At 39.0% G+C, this 20,345-nt stretch overlaps 1 protein-coding gene across 8 annotated transcripts in view; it reads left to right on the forward strand.

Annotated features, from left to right (window-relative positions):
* VPS13D (vacuolar protein sorting 13 homolog D) overlaps positions 1–20,345 on the forward strand; it is a 284,007-nt gene that overhangs the window by 117,167 nt on the left and 146,495 nt on the right. For all 8 annotated transcript variants that reach the window (XM_032758968.2, XM_032758969.2, XM_032758970.2 and 5 more), the window contains 9 exons: positions 300–347; positions 2,532–2,682; positions 2,873–3,083; positions 7,679–7,926; positions 9,599–9,790; positions 10,098–10,224; positions 12,150–12,292; positions 16,057–16,187; positions 16,409–16,584. In XM_032758968.2, coding sequence (XP_032614859.1) covers positions 300–347; positions 2,532–2,682; positions 2,873–3,083; positions 7,679–7,926; positions 9,599–9,790; positions 10,098–10,224; positions 12,150–12,292; positions 16,057–16,187; positions 16,409–16,584 — 1,427 coding nt within the window. The remainder of the gene's footprint in view (positions 1–299; positions 348–2,531; positions 2,683–2,872; positions 3,084–7,678; positions 7,927–9,598; positions 9,791–10,097; positions 10,225–12,149; positions 12,293–16,056; positions 16,188–16,408; positions 16,585–20,345) is intronic.

A 20,345-nucleotide genomic window follows, 5' to 3' on the forward strand; every position in this document is an offset into this window, starting at 1 on the left:
TCAGGATTACTTTTCAGCCTAAGTTTATGTCTGGTAATGAAAGGACCAGTTCCCTCATAGGTACCTTTCCTACTGCATTGATGTGTTGGGGAGAAATTTGGCATATGTTGAATAGTTATAAAATGAATATTGTTTTTTCCATATCTTTAAGAGGAGATGTTTTATCTTCATAGTAGACTATACTTTACTTGAAAGTATTTACAAACACCACCCTTTGAAGAAAATTATGTTGTCATTGAATTTAATGATGCTAATTGTCTTAAGTCTGTGCTGACTCTAACTTCTGAAATCTTTTTCAGATTGGCAGCCCAAGCAGCAGAACAAATATTATACATCCCCAGGTTTATGTAAGTATGATTTTCCTGTTGTCATTGTGTTTATTGCGTATATACACTGCACCTGAACCATGTGGATGTACATTTCTTAATGATCAGAGAGACTTTATGACATATATGCGACTGGAATTTATCTCTGCCCTTTTCTATTAATGATTACCTTCCTTTTCCAAAAACTTGCAAGAAAATGTCTTCACCTAGCTTGGTGTGTGAGACTAAGTATTACAGGGAAGGAGAAGAAAAGGCAAATGTTTGGTCCAAAGTCGCCTTTTCATTCTAAGTTAAAATAGAAATTAACCCTGGTATGACCATGTGTGTTTCATAGTTTTGGGTCCAAAGGTCATGAAAGTAAATAAGAAGGAAAAAGTAGCATTTATTTCCTATTTGACTTTTGAAACATCATCAGGAGATGACATTAACAAACTTATTCCAGGCTTTTACTTATAATTTCTCCTCCTTGATGATTGTAGGTTTTGAAACATAAAACTTCAGGTAGGCCTGAAAAATATCAAGGTTTGAAACAACAACAGGATTTCTTTTCTTTTTTTTTTTTTTTGAGACGGAGTCTCGCTCTGTTGCCCAGGCTGGAATGCAGTGGTGCCATCTCGGCTTACTGCAACTTCCACCTCCTGGGTTCAAGTGATTCTCTTGCCTCAGCCTCCTGAGTAGCTGGGACTACAGGCGCATGCCACCATGCCCGGCTAATTTGTTGTATTTTTAGGAGAGACAGGGATTCACCGTGTTAGCCAGGATGGTCTTGATCTCTTGACCTGGTGATCTGCCTGCCTCGGCTTCCCAAAGTGCTGGGATTACAGGCGTGAGCCACCGCGCCCGGCCTAGGATTTAAAGTAATTGTTACTGGCTTTGACTATTGGGGCCTTTTTAGGGTTGGGTCACTGGAAGCTTGTGCTTCGATGATGAATTATGCCTAGTTTTGTGTCCTTCTAAAAACACTCTAGAAAATTGTAGTTTGCCTTTTCGTTTGGACTTTCTAGAAGTCTTGGTTCAAAACATGGAGCTCTTCATTTTATTGTTTATTGGATTGACTTTCACTTGCTGTTTGTCTTAATGAGAAAGTTGGCAGAATGAAAAGCTTCAATGTCATGCCATTTGTTTCTCCAGTAAAAAGCATTGTTAATATGTTCTGGACACTCATTCTAAGAGTAGTACTTTCAGAAACTTTTTCTTTGGTGTACCTAACATGGGATTTTTCTACTTTTAAGAAAATTTCCTGTCACATGGTATTAGCACAAAATGTGTGTTGAATGTGTGAATGAACATATGGAAAAATAATGTAATGGCTGTAACCCAAGACCAAAAATAATTTCCCTTCATTATGTTGAGTTTCTGAACCTTGGTGTCCTTTTTATGAACAAGTGATTATTTTTAAAGCTCTTTAAAATACAGACAATGGTTTTTATATAGGCATGTCAACAAATAATATATGGACCTAAATAATATATTTTATGACATTTAGAAAAAAAGAAGTTATTATTTGTTCCTATGAAAGGCACACCAATACAGACAATTCTTTCTTTCACACTTTCTGGATTTTACAAAGACAAATGTTAATCTCAGAAGACTTCCTTCTGTTTTTCTGTATTTGGGCAGTACCCAACCCATTGTTTGGATATTAATCTAGGAGGAAAATAACACAGAAGGTAAATCATTTAATGTTTTGCAAAGTCCTACTTCATTATTTCTAATTTTAATTGTGTTGGATGCTCTTTATTTAATTCCCTGCCAGTAGAGTAGAAAACAAGCCTTTTTCAGTTTCGTTATAAGGAACTCAGGGGCTTTATGAATCAAGGATAATTTCCAGCAGATACTTTCTTACCAAATTACAGGAAGTTTGGAAAATTGGATAGGTTATTATCACAGTCTCAGGTGAATGTTTTTAATAATGTTTCTAGAGGCTTAGGACTGATTTTTCTTAGTGACACACTTTGTGATATCACATCTGAGTGGATTATCTGTTTTTTAAGAACTTTTTAGAATTTATTGTTTTAATAGTATATATTTATAGGATGTTTACTTCCTTTAAAGCTGAATGGCTTTAGGGTTTTATGACTGATTTCACTGAAGAGCTATAGTAGTAATAAGATGCTTTTAAGGTAGACATTCTGATCGATATTATTGTATTTTATATGTTTTTTTTAGAAACATAACTATTTTGTCTTTATCTCTCTTTCACAGTTCTCTTCACTCCCACCAGTGCGGGTGGTCTTTGCAGTGACTATGGAAGGCAGTGCGCGGAAAGTCATCACTGTCCGGTCAGCCCTCATTGTGAGGAACAGACTTGAGACACCAATGGAACTAAGACTGGATAGCCCATCAGCTCCAGACAGTATGTTTTGATTGTCTAGAATATAGTAAATGCTGATAAATATTTCTTGACTGTTGTCAAGTCTCTTTTTCCCCAGTGGTATCTTCCCCAGCAGTCAGTATATATGGTCTGTCTTCTTTTGTCCTGAGATGGTCAATCTTTGGGGTGGATGACCATTGCCTGAAAGTGTTAACCCTTATTTCTGTGGCAGAGCCAGTGGTGCTTCCTGCTATCATGCCAGGGGATTCGTTTGCTGTGCCTTTACACCTCACTTCTTGGCGGCTACAGGCCCGGCCCAAAGGATTGGGTGTATTTTTCTGTAAGGCTCCCATTCATTGGACCAATGTAGTGAAGACTGCAGAAATTAGTAGCAGTAAACGAGAGTGCCACTCCATGGACACAGAAAAAAGCCGATTTTTCAGGTATGTAGCACCACTGCATTGGCATATCACTTTTGCCTTTTTTTTTCTTTTGGAATGACTATTACCATTCTTTCTCTAAAGACCCTTAGAGATTCAGTTATCTTTATTTAAACTCTAAAGTTCTTATTCCTTGAGTTTTAGTTAGGGTTCATGAGAACTCAAGTGCTAACTCTTGGTGGGGTCTGGGGAGGCTTTATTACATGGGAGAGACAGCCAACACACACGCTATTTACTCATACAAGATTAGAAGTTTGTGTTGTACAACAGCATAAAGAGAGGACATACAGAGACGGGAAGGAAAACAAACAGAAAATAACGAGTTCTCATTCCAAAACTGGAAAGCAAAATCCTGGGGTTTGGAGTTTTTCAAATGAGAGATTTCAAAATAATTTGAAGGTTTATGTACCTAATACTGACTTTCTTGAGAACTTTGACAAAATTGCCTAACCATTTAAACTCCTGTTTTCCCATTATACAGGGGTATGTTACTAGATTCAATGTTGGAAAAAATACTGGACTGCTATGTTACACCCTAACAAATTTAGACTTTCAACTTATTTAATGAGGATTGGCTTTAGTTTCTTTTATAGTGAAGACAGACATTCATTTAGTCTAAACTTAGAGAAGAGATACAAGAATAGTGTAAAGAATTTCAGTATACTCTTTACCCAGATCTGCAAATTGTTAACAGACTAAAGGAAGAAATACATCAAATACATAGCTGGAGTTGGTGATTTTAACACTTCCATTTCAGTAATTTATAGAACAAAGAAATCAATAAATATGTAAAAGATTTGAACAATGTTATCAATGAGCTTGTTCTAATAGACATTTATATACAGATTATACATTCTTTTCAAGTATATGTGGAACACTCATCAAGAGAGATCATCTGCTGGGCCATAAAACAAAGATCAATAAATATTAAAGAACTAAAACCATACAGAATATATTTCCTGATCACAATAGAAGTAAACTAGAAATAAACAACAATAAGATACCTAACCCCAAATATTTGGACATTAAACAATATATTTGTAAATAATCCATGGGTCAAAAAAGAGAAATCACAAAGGAACTTAGAAAATATTTCAAATCAAATGATAATAAAAGGCAGACATGTTAAAATATGGGGGATGCAGCAAAACCGTTCCGAGGGTGGAAGTTATAGTTTGTAAATCCTCATATTCGAAAATGGGGAAGATCCTTTGGTTAAGTCTCAATTAATTTAAAAAAAGAAAAGAAAATGAAGAATATATAAAATCACTGATTTAATCTTCTACCTTCAGAAGTTAGTTAAAGAAGAGCAAATTCAAAACAAATAGGAAAAGGAAACAATAAAAATATGGATGGAAATCAGTGAACTAGAAAATAGAAAATCAACAGTGTCAAAATTGACATAAATTTGACAAACTTCTAGCAAGACTTGCTCAAGGAGAAAAGACAGAAAATACAAATTACCAATATAAGGAATGAAAAAAATGAGGCACTATTACAGATCCTATAGACATAAGGATGAAAAGGAGGTAAGAACAATTTTATGCCAGTACATTCCACATGTAGATGGCACCTATCTTGAAAAACACAAGTTATCAAAACTGATACAAAGAAGAAATAGAAAATCCAAATAGCTCAGTATCTAAATTAAAAGAACTTTAACTGTTAGAAAAGCCTTCGTCCACAAAGAACACTATAGGCCCATATAACATTACTAGTGAATTCTACCAGACATTTAAGGAGAAATAATAACAGTTTTACACAAGATCTCTCAGAAAATAGAAGAGGAAAGAACAATTCTGAACTCATTTTATGAGGCCAACATATCCCTAATACCAAAACCTGATATAGCTACTATGTAAAAACTATGAACCAGTGTTCCCCATGAAGAGGTGCAAATATCATTATTAAAAAATTTTTTTTTGTTTTTTTTTTTGGGGTGGAGTTTTGCTCTTATCACCCAGGCTGGAGTGCAAGGTTGCAGTCTTGGTTCACTGCAACCTCCGCCTCCTGGATTCAAGCGATTCTTCTGCCTCAGCCTCCTGAGTAGCTGGGATTACAGGCGCCTGCCACCACGCCTAATTAATTGTTGTATTTTTAGTAGAGATGAGGTTTCACCAGTTGGCCAGGCTGGTCTCAAACTCCTGACCTCAGGTGATCCACCCACCTTGGCCTCCCAAAGTGCTGGGATTACAGGCATGAGCCACTGCGCTCAGCCAAGTTTTTCTTTTTTTAATGGAGACAGAGTCTTGCTGTGTCGCCCAGGCTGCAGTGCAGTGGTGTGATCTTGGCTCATTGCAGCCTCCGCCTCCCAGGTTCAAGTGATTCTCCTGCCTCAGCCTCCCGAGCAGCTGGGATTACAGGCACCCACCACCACAGCCGGCTGATTTTTGTATTTTTAGTAGAGATGGAGTTTCACCATGTTGGCCAGGCTGGTCTTGAACTCCTGACCTCAAGCAATCCGCCCACTTTGGCCTCCCAAAGTGCTGGGATTATAGATGTGAGCCACTGTGCCCAGCCCTTTATCAAAATATTATCAAATGCAATCCAGCAAATGGTTTATCCCAGAAATTTAAGATTAGCTTAATATTTGAAAATCAGTAAATGTAACTCATCATGTTAAGAGACTAAAAGAGAGTTAAGTGCAGTGGCTCACGGCTGTAATCCCAGTACTTTGGGAGGCCAAGGTGGGCAGCTCACTTGAGATCAGGAGTTCGAGACCAGCCTGGCCAATATGGTGAAACTCCATCTCTAGTAAAAATACAACAAATTAGCCAGATATGGTGGTGCATGCCTGTAATCCCAGCTACTCCGGAAGCTAAGGCAGGAGAATTGCTTGAATCTGGGAGGCAGAGGTTGCAGTGAACTGAGATTATGCCACTGCACTCCAGCTTGGGTGACAGAGTGAGACTCTCAAAAAAATAGAGAAGGAGTACACAGGCCACAGAATTGGAAAAATACATATATCTGAGAAAGGATTTTTGCATAGAGTGTGTGAAGAACTTCCTACAGATCAACAATAAAAACATAATAAAAAGAATAGACAAAAGAACGGACAATTTACAGAAGAAAATACCCAGCCAATAGACAAATGAAAAGATGCTCAGTGTGATTATTCACTAGGGAAATGCACACAGTGGGTAATATTTTACTCTCATTGAAATGGCTGAAATAAAAAAAGAATGACAACACCAAATGTTGACAAAGATGTGGAGCCACTGAACTCTCATAAGTAGCTAGTAGGAGTGTAAAATGGTATAACTGCTTTGGAGAAATGTGTGGCAATTTCTTATAAAAGTTAAGTACTGGCCGGGCACAGTGGCTCACACCTGTAATCCCAGCACTTTGGGAGGCCAAGGCAGGGGGATCACCTGAAGTCAGGAGTTCGAGACCAGCCTGACCAATGTGGTAAAACCCCATCTCTACTAAAAATACAACAAATTAGCCAGACATGGTGGTACACTCCTGTAATCCCAGCTGCTCAGGAGGCTGAGGCAGGAGAATGGCTTGAACCCAGGAGGCAGAGGTTGCAGTGAGCCAAGATAGCACTATTGCACTCCAGCCTGAGCAACAAGAGTGAAACTCAGTCTCAAAAAAAAAAAAAAAAAAAAAGTTAAGGACCCAGCAAGGCCACTCTGGGGTATTTACCTAAAAGAAATGAAGATATAGGTCCAAAAAAATACTTGTACAAGAATGTTCATTTAACCCTAAACTGGAAAAAACCAATCGGCTATCAAGAGGATAATGAATAAATTAACAGCGATTTATTCATATCATGGCATACTACTAGGAAGTGAAAAATTATCGAAGAGGATGTATAGAACAACATGGCTGAATCTTGTTGAGACTTCAGGTTTTAGAAGCCAGACATAGGCCGGGTGCGGTGGCTCATGCCTGTAATCCCAGCACTTTGGGAGGCCAAGGCAGGCAGATCACGAGGTCAGGAGATCAAGACCATCCTGGCTAACACGGTGAAACCCCGTCTCTACTAAAAATACAAAAAATTAGCTAGGCGCAGTGGCGATCGCCTGTAGTCCCAGCTACTTGGGAGGCTGAGGCTGGAGAATGGCGTGAACCCGGGAGGTGGAGCTTGCAGTGACCCGAGACCGTACCACTGCACTCCAGCCTGGGCGACAGAGCGAGACTCCATCTCAAAAAAAAAAAAAAAAAAAAAAAAAAAGCCAGATATAAACAGTAGTACGTACTGCATGATTCCACTTATATGCATGCAGTTCCAGAACAGACGCAACTAATCCATAGTGATAAATGTTACAAAGGGGTTGCCTGAATGATGGAAGAGAGTATTGATTGGAAAAGGACATGAGGGAACTTTCTGGAGTGAGGGAAATATCCTATAATTTATTTTGGATGGTGTTTATAGAGGTGTGTATAATTGTCAGAGCTCATCAAACTGAACATTTAAAATCTATACATATTATTGTGCATTTATATCTTAGTAAATGTATTTGGATTGAAAACTGCAAATAATTTTACTCATTGAACCATCTTAATGTTATTCTTTCTCATACTTAGCTAAGGAGAAAAAATTTAAGTTCTTCATTAAGTCTGATGATTTTTATACCATTTTATCTTCATAGGTTTTGTGTGGCTATAAAGAAAGAGAATTATCCAGATTATATGCCCTCAAACATATTTTCTGACAGTGCAAAACAGATTTTCAGACAGCCTGGGCATACCATATATCTCCTGCCAACTGTGGTAATCTGCAACTTGCTACCCTGTGAACTTGATTTTTATGTTAAAGGAATGCCAATTAATGGGACGCTGAAACCTGGCAAGGAGGCAGCTCTCCACACAGCTGATACATCCCAGAACATCGAGCTGGGTAAGAATGTAGTCAGATGATCATTTGTCATAATCCTATGAAAATATCAGTGAATATTTTGTGATTATTTATTTGGTAAGCATCTTGGAGAAATTGGGGCACATATAATATCTCAGTAAGCCAGCTCAAAGGAATCAGTGCAGTTAAAAAAAATAACCTTTAGCTGGAGGCGGCAGCAGTACATGCCTGTAGTCCCATCTTCTCAGGAGGCTGAGGAGGAAAGATTGCTTGAGTCTAGAAGTTCGAGGCTTCAGTGAGCTATGCTCACGCTACTGCCCACCAGCCTGAGCAAAATAGTAAGACCCTGTCTCAAAAAAAAAAAAAAAAGAACTTATAGAAAAGGATAAGAAAAAACTTACCAAACCAAAAGGTTTACAGAGGAGGCACTCAACAGAGCCTTTTTTACACGATGTATGATTGTAGGAAGTCATTTCATCTTTTTAAACTATGCTTTTCCCAAGCAAAATCTTATGCCTCTTCTCTTTTTATTGAAAGTATAAACGTTTGCTAAGCACTCACTCTATTCCAGGCATACCTGGGCCTTTTCACACATGTAATCTCATGTAATCCTTGTAGAAATAGTTATTTGCCCCATTTTACTGGTGAAGAAATGGGTGTTTGGAATGCATCAAGTAATTTTCAGTTGTAAGGGTTGTTAAAAGGAAAAGTTCAGCCAAATTAAATTTAAATGAGTTTAACTCAGCAATGAACAATTTGCAAATTGGGCAGCCCCCAGAATCACAGCAGATTCAGAGAGACTCCAGGGATGTCTCGTGGTCAGAACAAATTTATAGGCCAAAAAGGAAGTGACGTACAGAAGTCAGAGGTGAAGTACAGAATCAGCTGAATTGGTTACAGGTTGGCATTTGCCTTATTTGAACACAGTTGGAACACTCAGCAGTGCATGAGTGGGTTGAAGTGTGGCCCCTGGGATTGGCCAAGACTCAGTTGTTGTTACAGGTGCATAATCCTAAATCAGGTCTTCAATCTTGTCTACCTGTTAAGTTAGCTGGCAGTTCATCCACAAAGATTTATATAGAAGTACGGAGTCCTCAGGCCATATTTAGTTTGCTTTAACAGGGTGAATGAAGTCAAAGTAGAGAATCATTATCATATTTGCAACACTTGAAACAAAGAGGAATGGTGATCATAGTTAACAATATTGTATGGTGTATTTCATAAGAGCTAGAAGAGAGGATTTTTAGTGTTCTAACTAGAAAACGATGAATGTTTGAGATGATGAAAATGCTAAATACCCTGATTTGATCATTTCACAATGTGTATGTGTATTGAGACATCTCACTGTACCCCCAAAGTATGTACAGTTATTATTATGTGTCGATTAAAAATTTAATTTTTTTTTTGAGGTGGAGTCTCTGTCACCCAGGGTTAGAATATCAAAATATCTAATTTATATCTAATCATATGGGTTAGGATATCAAACCCATATGATTATGCAATTTAGGCTCTCTAGTGTGACTTCCAGGCCATCTGGTTTGCTTATGTTGATCCCTACCCTAGCTAGAGGGAAAGAGCCATTCTAATGAAGATTTTTGCAGTTAGATACTTAGTTATTGGTTTTTCCAAAAGGAATCCAGTTTACTTTTGCTGTGAGCTATTTTGACAAACTATAGTGAGAACTCTGAAAGTTAATAGTTTGTATCTTCTTTAGGGGTATCACTGGAGAATTTCCCCCTCTGTAAAGAATTGCTCATTCCACCTGGAACCCAAAACTATATGGTGAGAATGCGACTCTATGACGTCAACCATCGGCAGCTGAACCTCACCATCCGGATTGTGTGTCGAGCAGAAGGATCCTTAAAGATCTTCATTTCTGCTCCATATTGGCTGATTAACAAAACAGGTACATACAGGGGCTGCTCAAATAGGTCTTTGGCGTTAGTCATGGGAATTCAGATTTATTTGCTTAGCTAACTAAATGGGGCCAATGCAAATAGATTACTTCAACAGTCTGAGCTGCTGAAACATTCCTGCTTCCATCATAAATGCTTAATCATGCTCAAAACTGTCCTTTAAGGCAAGAAACTGAGCCCACTAAATAGATTCAATTTTCACTCTTTTCCCGCTTGATGATTTTATTCGTTCACCATTTGCATCTCTTTCAGATAGACTGGGTGGTATTGATGTAAACTTTTCTCTCTTTCCTAAAGGGTTGCCACTGATCTTCAGACAGGACAATGCCAAGACAGATGCTGCAGGCCAGTTTGAGGAGCATGAGCTGGCCCGGAGCCTGAGTCCTCTCTTATTCTGCTATGCTGACAAAGAGCAGCCAAACCTGTGAGTACAGTTATTTATGGGAAGGGGAAATAAGCTCCCAGGGAAGGGAAGAAATTAGTAAAGGCTATAATATATCCGTGTAAGTAGAAATATACTGTAGATAACAATCCTGACTTGGCAGGGGAATAGAACCATGACCTAATGGGATTTTTGGGGATCTAATTTCTGTGTTATTTGATACTGAAAATAAACTATTTGGTTGGTTTACAATGAAAGCTAGTTTTATTTTACATGCATTGAAGTAGTTTTCCTATTCATAACTCTGCCAACGAAGAGAAAGCCACGTGTTCTCCTTCTCTTCTCTGCAGTTTTTCTTCCCCTGTTAACTTTTAGCACAGGCACAGGAGCTGGCATCAGAATGGAGATAGACTGGTTCTTTGGTAAAGCCATCAACCTCATTAATCCAATCCAGGATTTGTATCACATTTGGAAATTCATCCCTTTTACTCTTGAAGTAAAATGTGCCATTTTATGGTCTCAGAGCACTCATTGCGTGTTTAAAAGCAGGGACAAAAAACAACTGTGAGGATTAGATGACGTGCTTTTAATGTATGGTAGGAGCATTAATTCACTTTTGTTCTTGGTTTTGACATTTTGCTTTTTACAAGAGTCTTTTAATAGAGCTCTAATCAAAGATAAATGGGTGTATCCAATAGTGCTAAAATGCCATACCGTGTTATCGGTAGAATCGTGCTGACAGCTTAACAGAAAGTCTTCTGGAGTACCACACTTCAGTGGGTACTGATGTGTTTACAAGGGAAGGTTGGAGTGTAGATTAGTGTTTGAGGCATGGAAAGAGGATTGATGAGAGTTCTGGATATTGTAGGGGATGCAGCCAGCCTCTTGGCATGTGCAGCGAGCCCAGTCTCATTTTTTTCCTGAAATGATTTGGACAGTTTTAGATTTAGGACTTGACATGTGTCACACAGTGTGTTTTATCTGTGAATTCCACAGTTCCCAAAGCATTTCACATAGACCATCTCATTGGATTCTTCCCACCATCCCAATGGTTTAGACAGGGCAGGAAATATTGTTATATTTTAAGATGAGGAAACAGGCTTAGAGAGATTGCTACCTGCCCAAGTTTACATCGCTTGTTAGTGGTAGAGCTGGAACACACATTCGGGAATTATGTTGCCAAAATCCGTGACAGGACACTGGCCAACTAAACAATGCTTTGCTATTGTAATAGTATCAGTCTGGCTGGGTGCGGTGGCTCATGCCTGTAATCCCAGCACTTTGGGAGACCAAGGCGCATCCCAAGGTCAGGGGTTTGAGACCAGCCTGGCCAACATGGTGAAACCCCGTCTCTACTAAAAATACAAAAATTAGCCGGGTGTGGTGGCACACGCCTGTAGTCCCAACTACTCGGGAGGCTGAGGCAGGAGAATCATTTGAACCTGGGAGGCGGAGGTTGCAGTGAGCCTAGACTGCACCATTGCACTCCAGCCTGGGCGACAGAGCAAGATTCCGTCTCAAAAAAAAAAAAAAAAAAAAAAAAATCAGCCCTTAGAAGTAACACATCGTACCTATATCCTCTGTACATATGCTTCTTGTGCTTTTTAAAATGAACCCTTGAACAGCAGAGTCAGGAAAGGATTAGTTTGACTTGAATCCTTGATCTTTAGGGGAATATTAGAAATTGCACCATTTTCCCATGTGTTATATTCATAGAATCCTAATGTTTTCTCCTAAAGCATTTAGTTGTAGTTTCACACACGGTTGTACTGTGGCTGCCTCTAAGATACAGCTTTAACCACTGATGAATTTTCTTACTGTGCTGGGGAATCACTTGAGAGTGAGGAAGAGAGTCAGTGGTAGAGATGGAATTTGGGTGATAACTGTATTAGTGTTTCCCAGTTAGAACAGGCAGATAAGACTTTCTTGTGGATGCATATCTACATCTTTGCTTTTCTGCCCCACAGCTGCACGATGAGAATCGGAAGGGGGATTCATCCAGAAGGCATGCCGGGCTGGTGTCAGGGCTTCTCCCTGGATGGTGGTAGTGGTGTCCGAGCTTTGAAAGTCATCCAGCAAGGAAACCGCCCAGGGCTGATCTATAACATTGGTGGGTTACATTTGGGACAGCGGGACAATCAGAATCATTGGCTGATGACCTCAGGCTTGGAGGAATGAGCTGGCCATGCGTTTTGGCCTGACTATAAGTACTGATTTTCTTATTTGGCATTGGGTCAGGTATCTGTTCTCTGAATGCTACACTGATATCAACACAGATCTATTCTCCTGGGGATATGAGGAGCCACCTAAACACTGCCCTTTTGAGGTCTGTGGCTCTGTTTAATTTCAGACTCACCTGTGTCAGGAAAGTATCAGTTTGGCTTGAATCCTTGTTTTTCAGGGGAATAATAGGAACACTTAGCATGCCTTTCATCCTCCAAGTATTCCCACGCATTCATTAAAATTTGCAAGCCCTAAGAGGGTAAGAAGCATTGTTCTCCCTGAAACTGAAGGAGAGAGGTGAAGTGACCTGCCTAGATGCAAAGGGGAAGTCTGGGTCAGAAGTAGGATTAGGATTGGGGGATACAAATAAAATGCACTTGGTGGTTGTAATTAAAGCAATCTCCAAACTCACTTTGCTTATGGAGATGGGAAGGGTGGAAAGGGGAGGGGAGGATACTGTACCCATCTGCCTCATAGCCACTTGAGAACACTCAAAAGATTCTCTAAAGGGTTAAGATAATTTGATTGAAATATGAATCAGGGTGAAAACTGTAGCAGCGCATCCTTTCAGTATATAATTTCCCAGCATCTCAAAGCAATGTTTAGTTTTGAACACTGGAAAACCATCTACGACTGCATGGTTCTGTAGAACTTTCTGTGATGATGGAAATGTTCTATTTTGCACTATGTAGTAGTAGCCACTAGCCACATGTGGCTGCTGAGCCCTGGAGAGCACATTAGTGAGAAGTAAGGCAAGTATGGCTGAGGAATTGAATTTTTCTTTTTATTTAATTTTAATGAATTTAGGTTTAAATAGCCACATATGGCTACTGGCACCGTGTTGGACAGTATGCACGTAGTAGTCATAGTTCCCTCCTAGAGCAAGGAAAAACTGATGTGATATCATTTACATATTTATCCTGAGTCCCATGGAGAATCAAAGATATGTTTAGATGTCTGAGGATTTATTAATAAAAGAATCTTCCAAGTATAGTTTCCTTTTTGGATTTTTAATCATAGGTTTGTATTCATTCTCCCTTGACATGTGAACTGTCTTCTTAAAGTTGACATTAAGATTTTTAAAAGAAATAAACTTTATTTGATCTTGCAGCACAAGATAGTTATCTTAACTTTTTCTCACTTTTGTTTGCTCCACCCCTTGAATAGGCAAAGGCTGCTTCATGCTAAGTTTGGCTTTCTGCTGGAGCATTTTGCCCTTGATGTATTTTGCAAAGCAAGCTACCACAGGTTGACTGGAAGCTGTAGTTGGGACAAATTGGGGTGGGAGGAGCTTGTTCCTTTTAAAGCAGCTAGCACTAAGAACCACAGAATTCTTGCAGAGGCCAGTTGAGCAAACTGATCAGATATATGCAGTGATTACCCATATAAGTTGTTATGCTAGAAGCATTCACTAAAGCTCATGGCATATGTTTCGAGGGCTAAGACTGTGATTTAAGTTTTGTTGATCCACCTAGGGAAGGGATAGAGGGAGTGGGCTAAGATAGGACTTTATAATTCTTGAGGGTCATGAACTTTTGCCATATATTCCCACAAGGGAATTTGTGGAATCTCCTGCTCAAATATTTTGAAGAATAGGATAGATAACCAACTCCCTATCAGGAAAGTTTAAAGCATAGTCCAAACTGAAAAGCCAGGGACAGGCTTGCCAGGTAGCCTCACATGGATCTCCAAAAAGAATGATTTTGTACCTGTTGATCTGATCAGCTTGTTGATTTGTCAGGGGTTTCCCAGGGCAATATAAGATGTGAAGGGGGAAAGAAGCCCACCTTTTTCCAAAGATTGAGTGTCCAGAGTACCCTAGACTCTTTTTATAATATTAAATTAGATACATCTTTAGTAGTTAGACTTTCTATTAGATATCACCTAACTATGATAATGTTGATTTCTGACAATGAAAGCTTCTCTGTATGTCACAGAAAGAAATGATAGGGTATAGCTCCATATCCCAGTATTACATAGCATTTCTTAGATACAGAGTTTTAGAGAGATTTTTGTGTGTGACTTTTCTCAGTCTTTCAGGTATTTTCAAGGCTTGTGTTAAAGGAACATCAGCATTTTCAAGCCAGTTTAAGTGAATTACGGCATTAACAGATTGGAATATTTATAATTGGGATTGTGTTGAGAAATCTATGACACCTGGTTGTCAAATGCTAAGGTGGAGTTTTCTATTTTAATGGTTCTCTTGATACTTGATAACTGCTGAATGGAGTGGAGTCCTTGTATACGTCTCATCACAATACAAACAAGCCTGATGAGGGTGCTGCTCTGGAGGCTGACTGCCTGGACTTGAATCCCAGCTATGGCACATACTAGCTGCATGACATAGAGTCAGTTACTTAGCTTTCCAAGCCTTCGTTTTCTCATCTGTAAAATGGAAATAATTAAAATATCTAACTTAGAAGGTTGTGATGAGGATTCAATGTAAAGCCTTTGGGGGAGGGCCTAGCATGTATTAAGAGATCAGTAATTATTATTATTGTTGTTGTTATTTTTATTATTTCTATGATAAATATTTTTGTCAATGGGTGACCAGAGCTCAGCCCAGTACCTTGAATGTCATTGCTATATTTATTGTCTGAATGAATGAGTGAATAAATTCATCCCACTGAATTTTTTATTTTTAAAAATTGTTATCAGAGTTTTTAAGATAATTCAGTGCTTTTCTATATTTGGAACCGGCTGTCTTGAGATTTCCTTTGGACTGTTTTCTTATTTTTTCCTAATATATAGTAGGCGCTGAAAACATTAATTTTATAAATGAATAAGTTCTTTTATTTATTTATTTTTTGAGACGGAGTCTGGCACTGTCACCCAGACTAGAGTGTAATGGTGCGATCTTGGCTCATTGCAACCTCCGCCTCCCGAGTTCAAGCAATTCTCTTTCTTGTCTCAGCCTCCCAAGTAGCTGAGACTACAGGTGCGTGCCACCACGCCCAGCTAATTTTTGTATTTTTAGTAGAGATGGGGTTTCACCATGTTGGCCAGGCTGGTCTCGAACTCCTGACCTCAAATGATCTACCCATCTCAGCCTCCCAAAGTGCTGGGATTACAGGCGTGAGCCACCACACCCGGCCATGAATAAGTTCTATAATACTTAGCATTATGTTTGAGCTGGATTCTTGGGCACTGGGCTAAAATAAAATACTAGAGAAGAGTCAGTGAAGTTTAGAGCATTACAGAATCCAACTAAGTAATCTGAAATTTCCACTATATCTGTGAAACTGGCAGGTTCTCCAGAAGGAAATTTTGTGTCCCAGTGTAAGCAAAAAAGTATCATGTGAAACCGTTATGAGTATTTGGCTTCATAAATGGAAGCCTAAGGTATATGTGACTGGACACCTATATGTTTTAGTTGCTGTTAAATGGTACACACTGTGTGAAGAAACTAGGAATTAAGGGGATGTTGATATTGCCTCTGACCCTTTTTAAGGCCTAAATGGGAATAAGGAGTAATAATACTTTGAGTACAATTGCTGTTTTCATTACATTCCTAGAAGGTTCAATATCCTCCGGGTGATACAGTTATTTTCTCAGAGAAACTAAGTAAATGTGAAGGTTATTTATTTTTGTCAGACCAAGAGTTTTCTCTCTTCATGGTTAATTCATAAAAGTGGTTCTTGTTATTTGTAGGTATTGATGTCAAGAAAGGCCGAGGTCGATACATTGATACCTGCATGGTCATCTTTGCCCCCCGTTACCTGTTAGATAATAAATCATCTCACAAGCTTGCATTTGCACAGAGGGAATTTGCCAGGGGACAGGTGAGCAGTTTGCTTTTGAAGGATGAGAGTGCCTATTTAGTAGCACAAGTTTTAATGTCATCTTCTGTGAAGACTGTACGTTCTGTGATGCGAGTAACTGCCCTGTGCCTTTGGTACCCAGATAGCTCCTGTTAGAGGGTAAGGCTCAGAGTAGGTACTCAGTAACACTTATTGTCATGAATCGACTTGTTGACTAAAGCCTGTGATCCTATGTGTTTTAGGGAACAGCCAATCCCGAAGGTTACATTTCCACCCTTCCTGGTTCCAGTGTGGTGTTCCACTGGCCTCGGAATGACTATGATCAGCTATTGTGTGTCAGACTGATGGATGTTCCCAATTGTATTTGGTCTGGAGGCTTTGAAGTCAACAAGAATAATTCCTTCCATATCAACATGAGGTAAGTTTGAGACTCTAAATATAGACAAAAAAGTAGCCCCTGTTTGAAATGCAGTACTGTAATAACAAGCCTTTTGTAAAATGGGCACAGTTATTTCTGGCTCAGACAGAGGTCTTAGAACTTGCAAAGTCCAGGGAAGTGTGAGGGGATAATTTGATGGAATAAACTAAAGGAGGTGTTGCCCGTTTTGACCATGGTGTAATTGCTGTTGTCTGATCCAAAGAGTAACACTGAGCTCATATTTTGATTACCTGCAACTTTGAAAGGTCTGTCTGCATTTAGATGGTAACGCTCATTATACATATTTTTGTATATTCTGACATATTTATACAAACCCTTCTTTCATTTGACGCTGTTCTAGTAAGTCATCTGGCTTTCTACACGTAATGTGGCAACACTCAGTCCTTGTTAAGAAAAATTAACCAGGCTGGGCGCAATGGCTCATGCCTGTAATCCCAGCACCTTGGGAGGCTGAGGCAGGCGGATCACGAGGTCGAGAGATCGAGACCGTCCTGGCCAACATGGTGAAACCCCGTCTCTACTAAAAATACAAAAATTAGCCAGGCGTGGTGGTGTGTGGCTGTAGTCTCAGCTACTCAGAAGGCTGAGGCAGGAGAATTGCCTGAATCCAGGAGGTGGAGGTTGCAGTGAGCTGAGATCACGCCACTGCACTCCAGTCTGGTGACAGAGTGAGACTCCATGTCAAAAAAAAAAAAAAAATCAGCCTTAACTAGCTCAGGATGATTTAAACTTTCTTCTTGCTTTCATCAAATACTTTTAAAAAATTATTTACAAATTTTTAAATTGTGGTAAAACAGATATAATATAAAATTTACTTTAACCATTTTTAAGTATACAGTTAACTGGTGTAAGTACATTTACATTATTATGGAAATAATCCCCCAAACTCTTTTCATCTTGCGAAACTGAAACTCTGTACCCGTTAAACTTAACTCCTCATTCCCATTCCCCTCAGCCCCTGGCCACCATGTTCTACTTTGTGTCTATAAATTTGACTACTCTAGGTACCTCATGTAAGTTTAATCATACAGTATTTGTCTTTTTGTGACTGGCTTATTTCACTTAGCATAATGTTGTCAATGTCCATATTAATATTTTTGTTTATTCACCTATTAATGGAAACTTGGGTTGCTTCCACCTTTGGCTATCATGAACTGCTGTGAACATAGGTGTATCCATATTGGTTCAAGACCCTGCTTTCAGTTATTTTGGGTATAGATCCAGATGTGGAATTGTTGGATCACATGATCATTCTGGTTTTAATGTTTTGTGGAACCACCATAGGTTTCCACAGTCATTGTACCATTTTACTTTCCTGACACAAGTGCATAGGGTTCCACTTTCTCCACAACCTCACCAACGCTTGTTTTCTTTGTTTTTGACACAAGCCTTAAGTGATAGTCCCGCCTCTGTATAATGGGTGTGAGGTGGTATCGCACTGTGGTTTAGCTTCTTATTTCCTTAATGATTAGTGATGTTGAGCATCTTTTCATGTGCTTTTTGACCATTTGTATATCTTCATTGGAAAAAATATCTATTCAATTCCTTTGCCAATTTTTGAATTAGGTTGTTTTTGAATTGTAAGACTTCCCATTCTAAGCGTTTTATAGTTTTAGCTCTTACTTCTAGGTCTTTGATTCGTTTTGGGTTAATGTTTGTGTATGGCATAAGGTGAGGGTCCAGCTTCATTTTTTGGTATGTGGATATTTGGTTTTCTCAACACCGTTTATTTAAAAGACTCTCCTTTCGCATTAAATGATCTTGGTACTGTTGTTGAAAATCATTTGACCCTACAGGTGGAAGTTTATTTCTGGGCTCTCTAATCTATTCCATTGGTCTATATGTCTTTATGCCAGTACCACCCTGTTTTGATTATAGTTGCTTTGTATTACATTTTGGAATAAGGAAATGTGAGACCTCCAACTTTGTTTTTCTTTTTCAAGGTTGTTTTCTCTATTCAGAGTTCCTTAGATCCATATGAATTTCAGGATGGATTTTTCTGTTTCTGTAAAAAATGCTATTGGGATGTTGATAGGGATTGCATTAAGTCCATAGGGTTTTGTAGTATTGATATCTTAAAAATTATGTTTTCCAGTCCCTGAACATGGGAAGTCTTTTCAGTTGTGTCTTTAATTTCTTTCATCAGGCCGGGCATGGTGGCTCACGCCTATAATCCCAGCACTTTGGGAGGCCTAGGTGGGTGGATCACGAGGTCAGGAGTTCCAGACCAGCCTGAGCAACACGGTGAAACCCCATCTCTACTGAAAATACAAAAATTAGCCAGGCATGGTAGTGTGCACCTGTAATCCCAGCTACTCAGGAGGCTGAGGCAGGAGAATCACTTGAACCCAGGAGGCGGAGGTTGCAGTGACCCGAGATCGTGCCATTGCACTCCAGCCTGGGTGACAGAGTGAGACTCTGTCTCAAAAAAAAAAAAATTTCTTTCATCAAATGCTTTTGAAGTTAAAGAATCTGAAATCAGTGCTATTTCAACATGTTCAGAAGCAAAATTTAATCTTTTCTACTTTATGGTCAGCTCTCTGTTGAGAACACTATCACAAAGGAACAGAAATATGATAATTTAACAATAGATGTTCCAAAATAGTTCTTAAAATAGTGGTTTTTTGTTTTTTTTGTTGTTGTTGGAAATAGAGTCTTGCTTTATTGCCCAGGCTTGAGTGCAGTGGTGCAATCATAGTTCACTGTGACTTTGAACACCTACGCTCAAGTGACCCTGCTGCCTACTGAGTAGCTAGGACTACGGGCATGCACCACCATGCCTGGCTAATTAAAAAAAAAAAAAATAGAAAAAAGTAGAGACAAGGTCTCACTATGTTGCCCAGGCTGGTCTGGAACTTCTGGTCTCAAGTGATCCTCCTGCCCTGGCCTCCCAAAGTGCTAGGATTATAGGCGTGAGCCACCATACCTGGCCCCAAAATAGTATTTATATTTGACTTTTAAATGTATTATGTGATTCAGTAGTGAGCCCTTCTTAATTATACTTTGCCCTGGCCTTTTTTAGTGTGAATTGGATCTGGATATAGTGGTTTTTAGCCTATGTTTTTAGGAGCTGTTGGGTTTTAAGGAGGTGACTCTCGTGCCCAAGGGAGCCTACTGGGTTGGGCTCTAGCACTCTCATCCCTATCTCAACCAGCACTTTTGTCTGTTAGCATAATGTGTTCCCCGTAAGATTTTATTTGGGTGAAGGAGTGGGGAGGGAAAAGGGATTCTATAGCTAAAACCACCATTGTTTTGTACATTCCCTGGGTAGAGGCATCCCCTATCTGTTGTGTGAGAATTGGAAGCCAGTTTGGAGGAAGAGGATGATTTGTGTAATTTTTGTTAATCCTTTTAAAATGGCTTGTTATAACGGGCAGTCCTAAACTACTGCGAACAGACCTATGCCATCTATTTCATTTACTTTCCTCACCTTTTCATTTGGAAACAATTTAAACTATAGGACAGTTACAAAAGTGGTAAATGAATATCCCTATATCTTTTACCTAGATTTACCAGTTTTCAGCATGTTGCTACATGTTGCTTCTCTCTTCACATACATGAACACACATTTTCCTTCCTGAGCTATTTGAAAGTAAATTAAAGACATCATGATACTTAAGCCATAAAAACTTCACTTATCACCTAAAAATAGGGACATTTTTCTAATTAAATATAATAATATTATCACATACTGATGAAATTTAACCTTGATATGTTTTCTAATAAATAGTTTTCATAGA

Source organism: Hylobates moloch, unplaced genomic scaffold (genome assembly GCF_009828535.3).
Source record: "Hylobates moloch isolate HMO894 unplaced genomic scaffold, HMol_V3 SCAFFOLD_9, whole genome shotgun sequence".
NCBI classification, from domain to species: domain Eukaryota; kingdom Metazoa; phylum Chordata; class Mammalia; order Primates; family Hylobatidae; genus Hylobates; species Hylobates moloch.